Source organism: Amblyomma mixtum, chromosome 8 (genome assembly GCF_055824585.1).
Source record: "Amblyomma mixtum isolate Tamu chromosome 8, ASM5582458v1, whole genome shotgun sequence".
Taxonomy (NCBI): Eukaryota; Metazoa; Arthropoda; class Arachnida; order Ixodida; family Ixodidae; genus Amblyomma; species Amblyomma mixtum.
The window spans coordinates 74,154,243-74,174,723 of NC_143019.1; the positions used below are offsets into that span (position 1 = coordinate 74,154,243).

Below are 20,481 nucleotides of genomic sequence, written 5' to 3' on the forward strand. Positions count from 1 at the left end.
TGCAGCGGGTCTGTTTGGTGCGTCACGGGAAAACTTCTATCTTTATTTTTTGTTTAAACATACAGCAGCCATTTTTAGGCCCATGCCGGGCTATTTAAAAAACATTATTGTAGTCTAGACAGGAGGTACACACCCATAAAATAGATGTTCTCTTATCTAAAACGCATACACACGAATAAAGGGACACAAACGTCATAGTTAATGTCTGAATAATACTAACAAGTTAATCTACGAACGTACACTCAGCAGCACTTTCTGGTAATTTTTTCCAATACAACTGGCACCTGGAAAAAATGAGTACTTGTGGATAATTGCACAGCTGACTGGTCGATGAACTATTTTAGTCGGATTGATCCTAGATGAGTGTTTGAAAGGCGGGTGCAAGTATTGTGAATTTTTATTTTAAAGTTGCCGTGGGTTTTGTTTCAGTGTTGTCTTGCATGGAATTCACTTCACAAAATCCGTCTTCAGATTTTCAACGAAGGGCCTGAGTCTCATCTTTCATTCGTTTGGTCTTGTGAGCATTCGTGGTATGACCTCATTTTCCGAAGATTATCATAAGCAGTCTGAATAGGCACCGTAATACGTCCGTAGAGATCTGTTTGCCGTTCGTCATCGATCACCTGATTTGTCAGAAAAAAATATAATTTCGTGCCATCTGTGTTCAAGCGAAAAAAGAATGAACGCTCTGTTTCTTCTGCACTCTGTTCCTCAGTGTTGTGACAAAAAAAAAACATTGACAATTTTTTAATGAATTTATAAATGCGTCGCTATGCCACGGAGCGGAACGCTTTTCAGTCTAGGTCAGAGCTCTTTTGATGCCCTTACTGCGATTTCTTGAAACTTTGTTTTTACGCTGTCAACCCTTCCTCTTATTTTCTCACGGATGAAAATTTCCCCTGCGGTGGGGAAACAATAGCGTGTGTTGTATTTTAGAAAGGCAGAAAAAGAGACTTCTTCGTACAGCGCAGTGGAACAAACAAGCACAAAGAAAGAAAAACAGCGGAATGAGCAAAAAGTTCAATTTGCTGAGAGCATTAGAAATTCAAAGTTGCTCTCTTCGAATTTCCAGCGGCGCTCAACTGGGGAAGCAAAAGTAGGGACAACTCTCCTCGTTCCTCGCATCGACTTGTTTTTCACTTTTGGCCTCTCCGGAAACTGCCAGAATGCTGCTCCCGCTAAACGAAGTAACCGCGTTCCTCTCCACCACAATGCCTCCGTTCCTCGCGCGGACAAGAGACTGAAGGCGCATAAATCTTACTCGATCGATATTCAAATCAAGTCGAAGTCCATGTCGTGGGTGTTATTTTTTTTTTCCTTCTTTGCGCTCCTGTCTGGAAGCAGCGTCCTGCTGTTTGTGAAAGCCTGTCGCTGGCTGGAACCACGCTAGACGCTCATTTCATCGCACTAAGAAAGGTTTTTGTTTTGTATACCCTTCTTTGACTTTTTGACTTGATCTCAGAAAGCAGCCTACATTAAACTTTCATGGTGTGTTGCTGTTGGTATGGTAATAAAGGGCCCGCGTTCGTTTTGAACCCTTTAGAAACAACCGACTAGTGTTGGCTGCTTGCCTGCGACCGATTGCAATATATTTAGCATTCCTTTTGTTTACGCCGAGTATTATGCTTTTTTTACTGTGTGCCTCGATTTATGCTGCATAGCACGTCAAAGAAAAGTGTTAGGCATGAACAGCCCAACAGTAAAGATGAAAGCAGCTTCGAGTCTCTGACGACATGCTTTATTCCAGAGAGAATAGCTTGCGCCAGTGAACCCAGTTTTCTATCTCAGCCCAGAGCTCTGATTTGCACTACTGATTGAACTGACGGCTGCAGAGGGTTTTCACATGTTCAATTGTAATCTTTTCTGTAGTTTCCCTAACACGAAGGTTTTCTTTGGAGCTGAACGCCCCTTTATTATATCAACCACACAGTCGAAGGTTTGGCCACGCCCTAAAGATTAGATTCCCGAATGCGGAATTTGACATGTTGGTTTGCGACCTTCTGAGCCCCTTTTATGTCGTGAAGGGTTTGTTTCAGCCAGCAACTTTACTCTGAGTATTGCTGCTGTTTTGGCGGCTGCTAGTTGCTGGCTTTTCAATTGGATTGCCGATGTGTGCTGCAGAGGAAATCGTCCGAAAGTACCCGTCAATAAAATAGAACACTTCATGTGTGTATATACAATTTTTTTTCGCCTTTCTTTGGAATTGTTCTTTTATGCAAGAAATGACATGATAAATGCTCACCCAGACCATCTATCGCATTCTGGACTGGGGCGTGTCTCTGCGTTTCCGCTTTTTAACATACAAAAGATGTACTACTTAAATTGCACGAGAAATGTACTTCTCTTCCGTAGTTACTGAGCTGCACCATCGCCATTAGGCGAGTTTCACCAGCTTTACATTTAGGATCATGTATACACTTTCTTTGCGGAGTTCTGTGCTAAAATTTTCTACTAGCCTTGCAGAATAATCGTTTTTAAAGCTTTATAGAGTTGACTACTGCGCCAGCTTTTATAGCAGTCTAGTTGCTGGTTGTGCATTGAAATTTCAGAGCCTTTCTATTTGTTCTCAGAACACGACGTTGTTTATTGCATTTATTCACCTACCGCGGCCAACACGTATCTTGAGCATGGCTTTCATTAATATTCCTGATGAGATCGTAGCTCACGTCGTTAGTATTAATCTTTTTTTTTGGTCGAAATTATATGCGTCTTCAAGAAAAGTTATTCACACTTTTTACCCTCCGTAGTAATGATGGATGCTTGGATTTGTCTGGTGCACAAATCACTGCGTAACATCTCTGCTACATTTCTTACCTTATCGAAACTGTTGGTGGCGTTGCGCTTGTTGTTTTTACAAGAGGGGCCTTGTTTCTGCTTACTTTTGGATTTGACCTTATCCAAAACAGCGCTTGAAGACACAGACCGAAGGATAACACACACAAACGCTGCGTTGTCTTCCAGTGCTGTTTTGGATAATGCAAAACCAATTAGCCCCGACAAGCTACTGTGGATTTGACCTCTTTGAGTGAAACGAGAGACTTGCCTTGATGACATTGTTAGCACTTGGATATACCGGGTGTTACACCTAATATGTCCTAAAAATTTTAAAACAGGCTTTTCGAGCTAGAAGAGTGTTTTTCGGCATAAGATTGTCAGCGGTTTAAAGCATCCGAATACACTTAAGACGATCTAACTAGTAGGCTGGCCGTTATCATTTTAACCATTACTTTTAACATCCTTATTCATTCAGAGGCGTGTAGCCCACCGTAACTAAAGTCCATATCAGTTTCTATAATTTCAAAAACGCAGTTACCCACGGCATTGTGGCCTAACAAACCTTGCCAACATCGCAAAAAAATATATGCGGTTTATAAAATTTTAACAGGCAAAACAACTTCTTCGGTGCTTGCAACTTCTCCAAATAGTCGAAATTTGTTTGGCCACAGCGCAGAGGGTAACTCCGTTTTCAAAATTCCAAAGTCTCATATGGATATTAGTTACAGTGGGCTACACACGCCTCAGGAATTAAGGAAACTAACATTATTAGTTGAAAAGTTTTTGAATATGAGTTAACAAGCCAATTACTAAGTGCTTCTTAGCTGCATTCAGATGCGGTACGCCGCTGCCAATGCTATATTGAAAAAAAAAAACGCTCCTGTAACTAAAAAAGCTTTTTTTTTAACTGCCTAAAATCTCGGGTGACACATCCTGTATAGTAGTGATGTGCTCTGATATCCTGTGTGCTTTACATCCGTGCCCATATTCAAGCAAAAATTTCGGTTGCTGCTGTTGTTCAAACGTAGACATGAACTGATGTTTACTCTTCTCTCTCTCTTTCTTCCTCCTCCTTTCCTATTGCAGCAAGGAATTCTCCCTGTTTGTCATCGACAACGAATCCTACGAGAAAGACGCCGTCCTCTATATCGAACTCGGGGAGCCGAAGCTCGAAGAAGGTAATGTTCGGTCTCCTCATTCGAACCCACAACCTCGTGCCTCGTATGCTGCGTCCAAGTGTAGCCGTGTGCCCCGCCTCTGTGTGTTGCCCACTGTGTGTTGTTGTTTCGCACCGCAGTTTGTCGGCCACCGTAGTGCAGCCGCTCGGCATTGCGCTTGACAGCCGAAGTCGTTCAGCACTCGGCTATGTTCAGTAATCAGAAAATGGGAAAATAGCAATACTTATTGCATATCGCATTTTACGAACGAAGCCGACCACAAGGTATTCGTTGGTAGCGTTCAGTACGACAGCTTTGTCTATTTAGGCACTTCAGATGCGTGATCAATTACGTTTCATGCGTCCAGAAATGATTAATATTGAGGTCGCGCAACCTTTTCGTAAAAGTCGTTTTATGTCGCCTTTGAAATGACGTTCGATTATTCAGTACTCTAGCCGTAAAGACTCTTCAGTATTAATAATGAGAAGCTTTCAGAATGAAATATACAACTTAGGAGGATTTTCCATGATATTTTATCATTAAATATCGGTAGCAAAGGCCGGCCGGATGAAGCTAGGTCCTAAGTTTCTAACATAAAAGCTTGAAATCTTTCAGCACAGATATTGCTTATACTAGTGCAGGAATCATGTTGCTTGGCTGTAAACGTACCGAGTACACTGGATACAGGAGTGCTGGTACCCATCAGAAAAAGAAAGACCAACGTCCACTACTGCAGTTAGAACATTTCTTCAGAACTCTTCAACGTTTACGACGACGAACGAACCTATGAGGTCATTGATGCTACCATAAATTTTTGTACTCAACAAAATAGAGGAATACAGTGATAAGACACGCCTTCGGGAACGCATTTCAGCAGCTGCGATCAATTCTTGCTAGCAGTTTACGAAGCTCAATTCTTCCAGAGGCTCACATGAGGACGCCATCTCTCAGCGTGAGGTGAAAGCTTCGGAGGTTCCTAGTTCCAGGGACGGAAACGCTAACAATGCGGAAGCTCGTTGGCGACTCTAGCCGTCTGTCGCAGGTCGTCCACTCGGAGGGACAACAGTGGACATCGGAAGTTCGATAAATTCTACAAACCACATTGTTAGCGGGAAGGTTCTTCGATGAGAATGCAGTGCCAGTAACAAGACATATGCTGCAGTGCTTTATCTCACTTTCTGTCGAGCAAGAAAACGTCTCTGTGCGTCATTCTTTCTGACGCCAACTAATGGAAGTGGCAGTACGTGAAGGAAAAAGTCTACTCAGTGTTTCCACTCTTTGTTCTTATCGGTAAACTTCAAGAAACGATAGTACTTACAGGGTATTTGGTGCTGTGTACGAAAGCAAAGATAGAGAGAAGACGCGCAGTAAATAATAAATACATACACGGTAAAATTTAGAACTTTACAATATGTAGGTTTAAGTGCGACAATAACGTGCAATAGCTTATCTTAGCATGGAACATAGTTTATAACCTGCAATATATAACTACGAAAAATTACCTATATGCCGAAATCCTTGCCCCCACGGAAAGTATGAACGCTGAGACGGTATTGTATCGGACAGAAGATATCAGAGCGTGAATATTAAACTTTGAACTCGCCAGCTACTGCTAACTATTTTGCTCTCCGTCATTCACAGATGCGAACCTCCATAATTCTGTTTAACCATCCTCATAAGATGGCTTTACTGAAGCAGTGGGAGTCATTTGGAGCCAAGTGGTCGTTATGTAAATTCATTACAGAAAAATTTGTTGCTTGTGATACACAAACAGTTTCGCCTAACTTCGTGTAGAAGATGTTTGATTACAATCCCCTGAACATGCCAGTCTTATAAGAAAAAAAAAAAAAACACGACAAGCTGCGGTAGTCACCACGGGTAGGCGCCAGAAACATCCCTCTTGTGAACCTCAAATAGCAGCTCTAACCTACCCCAGTGCTAAGCGGTGCCTTTGCATCTTTAAGGTCGGGTCATTTAATATTCAGAAATTCCAAAATTACACTTCGCCACCAAGAAATAATTGTGTCCAAAATATTTATTCCGAGGCTATGGTCCGAAAGTCTATCACCTGAGTTGGAGCACAGCTAAGCCATCCAGTTACCTGGGCAGTTTTTCAACAGCATTCTCACAATTATCACGTGAACTTTAGTACTTAGCTAAGCTTTAGCTAAAGTCTTGCGAGAGCTAATTGAGGCCTAGCAGCCTTAGCTGCTAGAACTAAGCTTCCTTTAGTTCTTCTGTAGTGTAAACCTTAGCTATGTTTTCTGGACATTTAAACTCCGCTGTGCCTTTATACCTGTAAGCTCCGGTATACCTTAGCTAGGCCTAAAATAAACTTGGGCTGCGCCTTGCCTGAGCTGTAGCTTAGGTTCAGCTGAGGTTAGTTGAGGTCAGAAAGGCGTAGCAAAGGCCAGGGCTAAATAAGCACTAAAGAAAGTTTAAACTGCATTTCAGCAGAAAAAAAAAACTGCCAGTACAACGTTGCCGCAACCACAGGAATCAAGGAAAGAATACGGGGTGTAGAGGGAGGGAAGGGGAATGGCCTTATTTTGCGATGTCGATGGCTGCGTGAAGGGACGATGTCCTCAATTTGATCAATTTGGTTCGTTTCAATTCGTTGGCGTCGAACTGAAACGAACAGAGCTCTCTCTGCTCGCACCGTGGACACGCGGCTTGTTGGGTCGTGGTGCGGTGTACTGCATGAGCAACTTTTTGTCGTCACGTGGATGACCTGTCGTTTTCTCTCTCTCCCTAATGAGCTGTGGTGGTGTCCCAGATTTTGCGATGGTTTTGCGGCCGCGCCTGGCTTCTGGAGCCGCCGGCAGGCACGCCCATCAGCGACGCCCAACAAGGCACGTCCGCGTCTAGGCGCCCGTCATCATTCATCGCGCTTTCGGGACTCGGGGGCGGTGGGCTCGAGTGCGGTGTGCCCCATTTCCCTTCCGTGTCTTCCGAGGCGCGCGCAGAGATTGGTTCTAACTGCTGTCTGACTCGCCTCGGAAGTTTGCCTAACGATTACTGATGGCGTGGCTAAAATTGGCTTGCCGCCCTCGTGAACAGAATCCCGAGCATGTCATCAGGAAAATGCTTGTCCGCGTGTACGGAATTGAAGGATTGCGCCCCATTTCGTCAGATGAAGAAGAATGTTCGTAGCCTTTGACGGCATTGCCGAATACCGCATTGTAAGCTTCAGCAATAAATCTCGCCTCTTTTTAGGGTGTTGTTAGCATCAGACAACAGATGCCGCTGTTCTTTCATTGTCTGCACACCGTGTGATCCAGGAAAGTTATACGATTGGCGGGTAAGCCATAGTGGTCATATTTTATATTCATTTAAAAATGCTTGCAACAAATGTCTAATTTTTTTTTTCTGTAAGGAAAGGAAAATGAACGTTTCTGGGAACTACAGATTAGAATTACGTCAGTGGTATCCCGTGAGTAGGCGTCGTTTTTAGTGTAGTTCCTTGTACTAAGTCGCTATTGTAATTTCGATTAGCCTAAGCACTAAGTTCTGCAGTAGACATCGAAGCACTAGTGAAGCGAACTGATATGAAATTCCATATAAAGATGTTATTGTTGGTTTCAACAATTTGAAGTGTCAGGAGTCAGATGTTTCCTCCGGCGCAGGTTTCCTTACATATTTGCCGAAATACAGAAAAGAAAAGTTGAAATAAAAGGAACAGCTGCCGCGGAAGAGCCACGCCAGACGATCGCAATTTTGTTCCAGGATTTCGTCGCTATACATCATCTCTTAGTGCGGACAAAAGCAGGAAAGGAAAACGGTGCAAGGTACAACGTTAAAAATAAAATGGAACAGATAAAGGCAAGGTTTCGTCATTTCGCTACCTTCGCTTATGCGCGCAGTCATGCTTGCAGCAATGCGGGGAACAAGAGCCCGTACCGACGCGTCCGAATGTCCGTCCTAATTCGGACGGCTCACAGTCCTCGTACAGCCCCGGTTCCTCCGACTGTACGTGCAATACGTGTGTCGACAGATCGGATTGCGCGATGGCGCTGGGGCGCATGTTGTAAGAGCGAGTGTCGAGGGGCGTTGCCGGCCGTCTTCTCAGCGGGGCGTGTTCGTCTCTCACCCTAATTGCGTTCGACGATCGAGCCACTCTGCAGATGAGGACGTGTTTGCCCAGGAACGGGAAATGCTTGATTGTTCTGCACACGGACACGAATCGAGTGATGAGTGCGGATAACGAGCACAATCTGGCATACAAACGAATTGTCGTGTTGGTTGCGAGATTTAAGTGTACATGTACAAATAAGCAGCACTGCTTAAGGTAAAAAATAACAAATGAAATGGAGAAACACATCGCACACGCACGCAGTTCAACAAGACTAATTGAGCTTGTTTAATGTAAGTCGTGCGTTGAGGCAATGTTTTCGCAAGCGTCGATTTCGAAATCTTGATCGTACGTTTCCGTTAGAAGCGGTATGAAGAGATGGCGATGGTATAACGCAGTTTTTTTGGAAAGAAGAAACACTGCGGGCACTGAGAGGAAATGAATTTAAATGCGCGTTAAGTCTAAAGGGAAGAACTAACGTTACATCAAACATCCCATTGGTTTATTCAGGCAATCACAGTAGCTGCTTTCTCGGGCTACGAAACTAAAATGCAGAATGAGCTAAAAATATTTTATACAAGGGGAAAAACTTTAACTTAAAGAAGCTTTTTTGATGCGTGCGGCATTCAAAAATCATCCCATGTTCGATATTCTCGGAGAAATATTTTGAAAATTAAAAAAATTGTAAGATGCTGGGATGAAATTATTGAATTAAATGGTCCATTCTTCTGATATGCAGGAAAACCTTTCTTTTAAAGTGTTTTCATCCACGGCATCGAACAGTTAAGACTGCCATATAAAACCTTTGAGGAAAGCTTTTGACAAAAAAAGAAACAAAAATTTACGACTGCCGTCGTGTGATCTGTGTGTATATTGATCGTTATAGTGAAATCTTACATAATGTTAAAAAAATTGCGTTAACCAAAGATTTGCGCTCAAAAATGCATTTTTCCAGAACTGTTGGGTATAGGCTGGCAGCGATACGTTTCTGCCAAGGTCTTGTGCAGTGAGATTCTAACCAGCTTAGAATGCAGCTTATTAATAATGATAACCGAATAACCCGTGCAGACAGAGGACAATAAGGCGCCTTGCTTAAGCTGAAATTTACCTCTTTTTTATCTTGCATCTACCCTTACCATGCTACTTTGAACTAGTCTTAACATGCGGGGCTTCTGAAGCAGGTGATGACATTTCTTGATAGAAGATACTGAAGCAGTGTTCTGTGCATGGATTGACGCGTAACGGCTGGTAAGGGCTACGGATGAATAATTAGGCTTTACTTTCATGATTTATGGAGAAATCATATAAAAATTGTACTACAAAAAAAAACTTGGAACAATGCACACAAACTACGGGGCGAGCGCTGCCGGATGCTGCCATGTGGTTCTTGTTCTCGAACTTACCGCAGCATTGCATTTCTATGGTTTTAAACCTATTGGACCAAGTAGCCTGTAAGCTTGTGCCATTGTAAACAAACTCGCGCTCACATAACCCTTTCGATTTAAGTGGCCGTTCCGCTTCCCGCTTTGCGTATGACGTGCTTTGTTGGCGCTGATGGGCTGTTCAGTGTCGTTTGTTGCGTGTCGGTGTAATGTGACGTGACGTAATGTGGCGCTCTTCAGTGGTTGTGACGTCATGTGTTGCCACGAGACGCTAACTAGTGCATAGTCTTTTGTGCTGGTCCCTTGCAAGCCTGTCTCGATCAAGCGTTTTCGTCTGGATGTGAAGGCGCGATTGCATGCCCTGCCTACTAATATTGGCTGCATATTCTAACCCTTAGTAAAACGTTGGCTTTGTAAAGCACTAGCAGTAGCCATCGGATATTGTTTCCAGTGAAAAATGAAAAAAAAATCTGGCATCGGCTCAAACTTACCGCGTGGCTGAGTTGCAGAATTGTTTGAATAGAACAGTCTATTAGCTGCAAAGAGTAAGCGAGGGTATTATTTGCAGCAGAACAACTTTGTAACACGGCAGTAAAATTTGCAGCCGACTTACTTCCTGCCAAATCCTTCACTTATTAAGGAATCTCATGCCATAAGTGACAAATGTAAGGCTTCGAAATAGAGGAAAGGAACGGTTTAACAATTTCTTTAATATCAGGATCGGCTATGCGCAATAGGATCCGGAAAGAGAGGAATCGGTGGATTGCGTCCATATTATTTGAAATCTACGTATACTTCTCTGGTACTTTCTTCGTTCGAAAAGCTCATACTTCATTTATGCTCTAGAAATGAATCAAGGCTTCGAATTTTAAAAAATTGCCGTAGTGCTATCGTTATCCGCAGCTGGCGACCTGTCGAATCTATGCGCCTCCAAGCACTAGATAATCAGAAAGACATGCATGAACGCAAAGCTGTGTACAAGCTAACTAATGTAACTTTAACGCAATCAAAGCGTTTGTTTTTACAGGTTGGGGAGATATTAACGTAGATGAGAAAATGTAGACATTCTTTTTAGTTGATTATTTCATTATCTCATTTTGAAAGCAGCGTACTGTAAACAAAAACTACTGAAATTTAAAGTGGTTTAGCAGAAAGTTGCTCATGCAGTTATTGACAATAATTCTGGAAGCATCTCTGCCTTGCAGGAGGATATGGTCATTCGACAGTACGTCACAGTAATGAAAAGATTTGAAAAAATTATTTGTTTTGGGATATTAGCTACAAGAACAGTACATTGACTAGGGACTTGCGATACGCGAAGTGCTTACATAACGAAGTAGAATTTGCTGAAACACCACTTGGAGAAAGCCAGCATTGATACTGAAGCACTAGAATTGCAAAAAATCAAAATATAACTGTTATCATAACGATTCATTGCTCGTTTGGAACTGACGAAAAAAAGTGTAAATTTATTTCTCGCTACCACCGTGGCATTCTTGGGATTTTTGTACAAAAAAGTCGATGCTTTTTAGCCTGCGTTAGAGGAAGTCGTTATATCACAATGAGTGCTTGAATTTTTAGGCAGAAGTATAGAGATGTTATCCTGCCAGGATGCCTAAATAGAAGCGCTTCGGCACATCTTACCTGTTCGTTCCACTTATTTGAAAATATCTTATCGCCCGCAGTTTTTGCTTCTAGGACATCTTTTGTAACGCACTAGTGCTATGAAAAGAAAATGTACAAACTTCCAAATTTTTAATTATATCACGCGATTGTCAATGTTAGCGCCGTATTTCACCATTTAAAGACAGGCCAGCAGACGACTCTCCCGCCGGAGAGGACTTACTTTGTGCTTGCGAAAATATTCGCTAATAACCCGCCGATATAAGAAGCTTAAATGCCACGCGATCATGTGTCACCCGATAATATTAAAAACTGGGGAGCCTGCATGTATTAATCTGTAAGAATATAGCGGAGTAGGCCGCAGGAACTGCTACAGCCTACTGAAGCGTTCATGTATACACTCCTATAAGACAGTAAACAAGGTTATACGTACGCCTTAATTGATTCCACGTACGATAACAAAATTAACACAAAACTTGATGAGCCGGCATGTAGAGTTCAAAAAAGTATATTTCCATAACTTCAAAAATAAATTCGTGAACTTTTAATTCAGAGTGTATCTAGGCCATAGAAGCGGAGTTGGCTATGCATAATTCAGTGCTATGTGCCTAAACCTCCACTGATTGTATCTGTAAGACACAGTAGAATTCCAGGGATATGCTGACTTCGTTCACCCAACATCACTTCACCCTTGACATACTGGTCATGAAGAATGTTCATCTACCGTCTGTACATATTAGCCTGCAGAACATTTTCCCAGGCCCACGGCGCGTATTGCTGCTTCTTCGACGAACTGTAGTGTGTAGATGCTTTTGTAGTTTCGTTTATGATTATTCTCGCTCCAATGAAAACAGCTCACAAGGAATGTCTCTGGAAGCTCTTGTTTGCATAATTTGTATTTTTAGCGGTGAAATGCTACATATACTACTTTCTTCCCTGTAGAAACGATTTTTTGTCCTAAATATCATGTTTTTAACAACAAATATACAGAGAAGCGAAACAAATTTATCACATTTATGTTGTGAGTACAAATCAGCTTCAGAAGGTATTAATAGCAGGCTGTGACAGAATTCGGAGAGTAACGTGCGGGTTTAGCGTCCCTCTTTGTATGTGAACAATCTATCATAAGGATCAGCTTTGTGCACACTCTTAGCAACATACTGTTCCTGGTAATATCGCGAGGCACCTGTTATTATTTAATATGCCGTCAATGAGGAACAGGAAGAAAGTTGCAGTTACGCTGCATGTTTGGTGAAAAAAATGATGGGCAGTCTGCACAGTTTATGCAGTCCATGAGGTCTTGCAGAAGCGGTTTTGCAAGTAACTTGTAATGGAACAGCTTTAAGATGATTAACTTTGACATTGCCTAATAAAAAATGATCTCTGGCCGGTGTTGCCTGAAGGCTAACTTTTTCAAAACATAAAGCATGCCCATATTGCAGCGAAATCTGGCTGTGCTTTGGAAGTACCAGGCTCCATGTGTCAAAGAAGAGCTGCTTGAGACATTTCATGCTCTACAGGGGGGTTGTCGAACACGTTTGTGTCGAGCAATAAAGTTAGGTTTGCAGTATGTGGCTTTATAAGCAGTCCTCTGTAGCTGTGCTTGCGTGAATGCTCGACAATGAAAGATTACATCTACTTAGGTCAGCAATAGCGGAAGCGGCTTTGCTTGTCCAAGTTGGTATTTGTTCGGCGTATCTTTACTGAAACCATGAAATTTGAAGGAGCTGAAAATACGTGCGAGCTGCTTAAGAACGTGACACCGAACAAAAGGTCCTTAACGTGTGAATATTTCGCAAAACATGCAAATTTGTGGAAAGGATTGCTGTAGTAGCTCGCACTTGCAAGCTGGGTAGTCTGTGCCAGACTGTTCTTCAGTCTGGTGCCAATTAGCAGGACGGTTAAATGCTTGCTTTCTCGTTTTCGTTCTTCCATGTTAATATTTTCTGCCACAGAGATTTCTAGTTTTCAGATAGGCTAAGAGTGATCGCGTAGGTTTGGATTGTTTTCTTTCAGTAGCCGTGCTGAAGACATTGTCTCACATTGAAACTCCATGTCTTTGCTGTAAACTAGAGAGGATGCATTGTATTCTTATTTATTCGCGCTTTACCCAGTATGAGTATAATTTCTTTCTGTCTATTTAATGTACGGAGCTTTATCGGGACACAAGTGATTAAACTCTAAGCTTAAACATTGATGCTTTAATTACTGTGGTCAACGGCAAGGAAACTAGAAGCGCTGCACAAGTCGACCTGAAATATTAGTGAGTGTAAACCCATGACACATATTATACTGTGTTATACAGGCTTAAATAGCAGCAAACGTATAGCGCTTTTCAAGACTTTTTAAACCACGCGAAGTGTTTTGAAAGATTTTTAAAAGCGCCCTACGCTAAAACGCAATTCAGGCTTGTAGCAAATAGTACAGTCATTACTGAATCGGGGCTTTCCAGCCATCGAACGACATAGCGGTTCGATAAAAATGAATTGATGGTTTATTCCGAAGTATCTGAAATATGCTGCTATATCTCACGAGCGAATTTTATGTATGGTGATCCCTGTTTTTGATTCATGAGACAACATAACTCACTTGCGGCAACCGCGGCACTTTAAGAAACAAACAGAAAACAAAGTATGCTATCGCACACGTTGTTCACGATGCTTCCGTAGTGCTTCGAACGGACGTTCTTTACGCCGGACATGTTGTATACAGCTTTTGTAGTGAGTAGAGGCTGTGTCTGGGCTGCACTGGCTTTTCCTGTAGTGGTGGCCGTTACGGTGGTGTGATTTATTGCCGCTTACGTAGTGAGTAGGGGCTCTATAAATGTGCCGCTTTGTAGTTGCGCCAAGTATATACTGTTTCTGTGTTCTTCAGCAGCTTTCTTTTCCCTTATCTTGAGCGCTGTGGTCGCTACGCCGACCACTTTTTTGCGTTTCCTGCAGCTATGACTTCTTTCTTACCGTTTCTTCTCTGTTTTGTTGTTGCTATGTTTCTTGCAGTGGCTGTTTTTTGTTTCTCTTTTTGTTGTTTTACCTGTTGCATTCTGTCTGTAGTAAGCCAGGCGAAGGGTTTCCAGCGTTCGATGTTTGTCTTTAAACGCGCCTTTTACCATCCACAGTTTTATAAGTGTCTGCGTACAAAAATTTTTTGATTTATTCGTTCCAGTGGCGGTGTTTTGGTAAAGAAAATGCCTTTTAAATGCCCCTGCTGAGACTTCCACAAGTGGGGAAGGCGGAAAGAGAGGGGGGTGAGAGGCTACAAACTTTTTCAAGTAGGATGCGTGTTGAATTTTATCCCGAAAGGCATCTCAAATAAGCAAACACGTTTGTGAACAGTTGTAACAAAACAAAAATTGCTCTAAATTACTGTTTTTTCCTGGGCCATCTCCTAATATACGTTGTGGAAGCTATTTGTTGGTTGTTGGCTGAAAAATGACTGTGATAGGGTGCAACTCGAAGTAGTGAGATCGGTTAGAAATAAATATATTAAAGCCACCGTTACATCATTTAAATTGCCCGCAAATTAACAACGAACTCTAGGGAAGCCCTTCACTCTCGCTGGAAGGTCTTACTTGCTCCTTAAAGCCTTGTTTCTGCTTATCTCTTCTTTTGTTTTGCCATTTTTTCCTTTCTGTCTTCACTTCTTTCTTTGCTCTGCTCTCTTCTCTCTTTCTTTCCTCGGCCGGGGTTCGTCTGTTCCCGACGTTTTCAAAATGTGCGTCGCCATCCCTTCCCCTCTGATCCCAACGTCCCTGACATCCTGTTCCTAGACGACCCTTACTACATCCAAGAAAAGCTGGCCTATGAGAAATCAGGTAGGCGCATCGCATAGACACCGTGCCTATGCGATCTGCACTGCTCGCCGGCTCGCTTGCGATTCCTCACGGATCTATCGATCTAGTCATGCGCTTGCCAGCTACACCTTATTCTTCTGCTTGCGTTTCACAATCACTCTATTTCGTAAGGTTTCTCCTCTTGTTTGTCACTTGCGTTGACATTTCTGCTCTGGCCTTGCGCTTGTAGAGACACGCTGCTCGCATTGACTGCGTTCAAGAATGACGCGCTGTTTTTGACTGTATTTTAGGAGTGGAGTTCGATCGGCTCGTGATCGCTTCGTTCGATGTGCCTTGTGCTTGTATGGCTGGCGTTGCGTTCGTCTCTCATGCTTGCATTTCGGCTCCTTTGGTTAGGGGAGCTGTAAACAAAAGCTACCTACGAGTTCCTTCAGACAGCCAGCGGTTCTTTCTTTAGTGTTGTTTACGATACATGAAATTCGGTCAAATCCCAAATATGGCCTCAGTAAACAATTTAGTCAGTCAGCTTGTTATTTAATCCTGCATGAGTGTTTATGAAGTCTTCTGTACATCCGTTTATCATAATGGATCATTAGAGCACTAACACCTAGGAGAACGTCAAGAAATCCCCAAGCACAATGTTTTTATAGGGCTACAGTTGAAACGATTTGACCGACACTATTATGTTGATACCGGGGCAGCAGTGTGGGAAAATCTTATGCACTGTAGGCCTTCGAGACACGCTTTCTGGAAAATATCTGCCAACTCTAACGCCATGCAAGTGTAATCGTTTGATATGAAACATTTAGGAAGCCTAAATAAACTACTGGGAAAACCGCAGGTGATAAGGGCTCCTGTTACCCTGGGATGCGTCTAAAGGAACTCTGGAGGGCGTTGTTTAGACATTTTTGCTTGTATTTTTCTGCATTTTTGTGTTTTTGATTATTTTGTCTCTTCCGCAGCAACCAGGCCAGAAGTGGCTCTTTGCTGCTGAACAGCTTTTTATCTTTTTGCATTTTGTTCTGTATCGCTTGCTATCAAAGCAAGCCATGCGGATTCAAAGAGAAAACGGCATTCGAGTTTGTCATGTCACTGGCTCGTTCCCTGCGGAGTGATAGAGAAAAAAGAATTTGAGATCTCCAAGCATAATCACCTCCACTCTTCAGTTTCTATTTGTGACTTAAACCTTCGATAAAGGCAAGAAAAACGATATCTAATGCATTGTAACAGACTCAGATGAAGAACTGAGAAATGTTTGTGCAAAACGCCTGCCACACAAACCTTTTCGTGTTCCACTTTGAATCTTCAGGGAAGTAGGCCGCTCGTGAGGTATTAAGGCTGTTTGCGAAACATGTGAAGATAACATGACACTGAGGATATTTTTTCTTCAAAGTCATCCTCATTAAAATCTTTCAAGAGTTCCTGCGCATGTAATGGCGCACGGGTCCTTAAAATGACCAGAGTTAAACATTCATTACGAAGACTGCCAATCTCTAACAGTTCATTGAGACTCTTTCAGATTTAGAGTTATTACTTTGTGAAGAAATACATTTCACTAAGTGCACAAAAGATGATATCCGTGTAAATATTTGAAGGAAAAATCCTATTCCTTCTTGTAACGCACGATAAATCAGTATTTTTTCTAAGATAACCCTAACACTAATTATATACTAAAAACCACTACCCAGAATTGGTCCTTTAGTGACTGACTTTTTGTACTCTCCTCTCCTCTAAGAAAAATTTCAAGCCGAGTGATAAAGGAGTGTTCCTTTCATTCCTCTCTCAGACCCCACTAAAATGAAATTATTAAATTCCTTTTCCTCGCATGCGAAGAATCCTGAGTCGTATGCTATCTTTCAAGGTCAGATCATCGAACAAGAATGCCGTTACTGTTACAAAACTCACGAACTGCTGAAATTCTTTAATCAAACCAGTTGCCATGACAAAGCCATGCCCATCGCGCAAACTTTCGTCATGCCACATGCCTACAAGTTTCCACTTGGTAGTGGCACTCGTGGACAGAGTTAAATTCGTCCAACAAAACACTTCTTAAATTTTTCCGGGAACCACAAAACCTAAGGTTGTTGCTCTGCATAACCTTTTCCTGCAGACTACAGTTTTAGAAATGTGGTTCCCGCAGAGGTTTCACAACTGAAGTGAATTTGGTTTCATGTCATTAAAGAAACCTACGCAGTCCCAGTGAGATCGAAAGTTTGCTGCGAACGGTCACGACTCGACTTGAATGACCGTTATCTTGCTTGAATGAAGAAACGGAGCATGTAAGCATTGCTAAAAAATGCTATGAATTTTTTGAGCATGCATTACCGAGCACGAAGCATGCAAAGCTCTGTTTGTCACCCATATAGTGCCGCCCGCACTGAGCACACTGTGCTTGCAGTCACGCTCAAGGCGAGAGAGCCTTCTAAAAGCAGTCGTGCTTCTTACTTGTGCACCATTGGCACATGAGGCACGTATGTGTAATTCAATACTGAGTGCTACTGAGCTCTAGTATGGGCAGGGTCCTGAGAAACAGACAAGATAGATTTTTGTATTAGTAATAGCGTTGGCGCAGCATCATAACTAACGCACATCTTCATATCATGATTCCGTAGGCGTGCTATGTCAGGATTTCCTTAATGGGCTCTGGGAGCGGAAATTTGATAATTTATCCTCACATCATGAAAATTCAAGCAAGCCTACAATGCGTATAACTGGATACTACTCGCTGTTATCCTTCCTTGCAGTTCTTATGTACCGTGAGAACTGTTGTAAGAACTGTAGGTACTTACAGTTTTTACAAGAGTTCTTACCGTACTTAAGAATTGCAAGTAAGGATAGCTGCAAGTAGTATCCAATTATACGCATTGTAGGCATGCTTGAGTTAAGTACTTGAGTTAAGTGCTTACAGTTCTTACAGTTATCACGAACGGTCGGATCCGTAATGTTAGCGTAATTTAACGAGAAACAGAAATGTTTCCGATAGTCATCACTAATCCTCTAGATACTTAACAGTATTTGCTGGAGGCGTCGCATTTTCGGGGGAGTACTCATCATCGCGCTCTTGTAAGGCTGCTGTTGAAACTGAACCACACGGCTGCTTTTAGATTTATCTTTCGCCTTAACACCTTGTTCACTTACATATAATCACAGAAACCACCATGTTGTCACTTTCATCAACATTCACTAGCCTGATTGTCACACTACCACTCACCACTGCATCGAACTTACAAGTTCATTTTGCTACATGCATATCAGTGTACATATTACCTGTGAAAATAATGATCAAATGTGTTAAAAAAAGTGACATGTTGGCTCTGAAGTACCTGGAGACTGCTTTTTTATAACAGCACGGAAGACAAAGATATGAAACAGAAAGATCCTTGAATAGAAATTTTGAGGGATCTGAAATCGTTTTGCATCTATATGACTATATATTACCGTCATCACGATTAAAATGATGTAAACTTGAAAGCGAAGTTAGACTAGTTATGCGTGTCTTTTATCAGCTGAGCTAATTATATGAAACTTTTTGCTCATTTTGCTCATGAAAAAATTATTGTAACTATTTTTTGAAAAGGTATGCATTGTGTTTTGTGTCGGTGTTATTGCAACAATTTTGCAAAACAAAAATGCTTTAGAAATTAAGCTTTGCTTAAAGCGGAGTAACGAGGGCGTGTTAGGACTATATTTAAATCTTCAAAATGGTGTCACCGAAATGCACTAATTAGGTGTCAAAAGCGTAGGGGAAAACACTTTTGTCATTATCCCACTTAGTAACGAAGAGCTACTGTACACATCTAAAATACACAACAGAGCTTTTGTCCATATCTTTGAACTAAAATAACGTCTAACCCGCCTTTTACGCATTCTGAGTTAATAATCTTGATAAGATGCTAAAAACATTATTGCAGCATTACTGTAAAAACAGTACATTTCAGCTTCCTGCAAAGTGCTTACTTCTGGGCTCATTATATAAACCCCGTTCATTAGTAGACATCCTTTTTCTTTGACAACTTCAGATTTTCTTGTAGACTACTCAAGTGCATCAAGCACAGACTTTACTGCCGAGTTAGATGTGCTTTAGGCGGAAGAGCTATTGTTTGCGGGACATGCATTTCTACGACAATACTACAGGCCAGATTGCCCCCGAATAGTGTGGTAAGGATAAAAAAATATAACTGGGGAAGAATTCGTTGCCTCAACTGGAAAGTCAGATATGCTGTATGAATTGCAGACTTTAATCCCATGCTGTTCTTGCGGCTAAATGTTTGAATAGCTGCGCCCAAAATAAAAGGTAAAGGTACTCCATTTGCCTGGATCTCAGTTGAATGTGAATAGTGCTTTTTGGAGGGAATAAGTTATAATTTCAGGCTGAGCGCCGAAGTATACTAATTATTTCCTCTCATCAGAGGTGGAGCAGTCTTCCTGTGCACAGTGTAGAGGTCCATAGCCTTTAACGGCAAGTGGTTAAGTCACGCAGTTAACATCCTAGAGCTTCTCAAGCGACCTCTTTTGCTAACTCGGCAAATTCGGCATAACATCGTGCACAATTTCAGTGGAGTACATCCTTCGAAGCTCCAGGGTAATTCTCACATGCCTCGTAACCAGCGAGAATCAAGATTTGCTTTCGCTCATTAACATTCTCGCTCTCGTATCGCCCTGCGGGAATCTCTACCTCACCCCGTCTTCTTTCTTTTCCGTCATTGCGGGAGACCCTCGTTCACGCTTGCTCTGCCGCTGGGCGCAGATCTTCTCCGGGAGCACGGGGTGGACGAAGTGCCCGAGGTTGAGCTCACCGAGGCGCAGAAGATTGCGCTCATGGGAAGACCGCGACTGGGCGACCAGTGCCGCTGCACTGTTCGCATTAAGGAGAGCAAAGAGTTCAAGGTGAGTGGCCACGCTGCCTGGAAAGGGGTAGTCCTGGACTGTACGGCGCACTTGTTCGACACTCTGTATTCGCGCGCGAAAACACTTTTAGTCTAACTTTGGGAGAACTTTGGGAGCGTGTTTCTACTATTCCTGATTTCTACCACTTGTGTACCTGGGTAAGATCTACGTCCACGTAAGCGGTAAGTTGGGCCCTTTGTGCGCACTAGGCAAGATAATCTTGCTCTACTTTTCTGTGCCTCCTAATATCAGTGAAGAGCCGCCGCGGTGGCTCAGTGGTTATAGCGTTCGGCTACTGATCCGAAAGGCGTGGGTTCGATCCCGGCCGCGGCGGTCGAATTTCGATGGAGGCGAAATTCTAGAGGCCCGTGTATTGTGCGATGTCAGCGCACGTTAAAGAACCCCAGGTGGTCGAAATTTCCAGAGCCCTTCACTACGGCGTCCTTCATAACCTGAGTCGCTTTGGGACGTTAAACCCCAACAAACCAATAAAGCATTAATATCAGTGAACTTCCTACCGAATTTTTCTTTTCAAGTTCTCATAAAAAACAAAACAAGGATCGTTTCCTTTACATACTACATTTAATAGCCAATCTGGTGCCCCAAGAATAGTGTGTTGAATCCCTCCTGAGAGTTACACTTCAGTTTCAGAATTATGCGCTTCAAATAGGTTTCGATTCTCCCATTTGCCACGAAGTGCCACTGAAGCTATTTTGTTTTGAGCAAAGCTATAAACTGTACTCTTGAATATGTAAGAAATAAGATCTGATTTGATACCGAGGGATACTAATG

General features: G+C 42.4%; 1 protein-coding gene across 4 annotated transcripts in view; it reads left to right on the plus strand.

Annotated features, from left to right (window-relative positions):
- Window positions 1–20,481, plus strand: part of Calx (sodium/calcium exchanger 3) — a 370,386-nt gene that overhangs the window by 327,590 nt on the left and 22,315 nt on the right. For 3 of the 4 annotated variants that reach the window (XM_089558541.1, XM_089558545.1, XM_089558543.1), the window contains 3 exons: window positions 3,862–3,953; window positions 14,779–14,823; window positions 19,550–19,689. In XM_089558541.1, the coding sequence (XP_089414667.1) occupies window positions 3,862–3,953; window positions 14,779–14,823; window positions 19,550–19,689 (277 nt within the window). The remainder of the gene's footprint in view (window positions 1–3,861; window positions 3,954–14,778; window positions 14,824–19,549; window positions 19,690–20,481) is intronic. The other variant, XM_089558544.1, reaches the window with a different exon arrangement.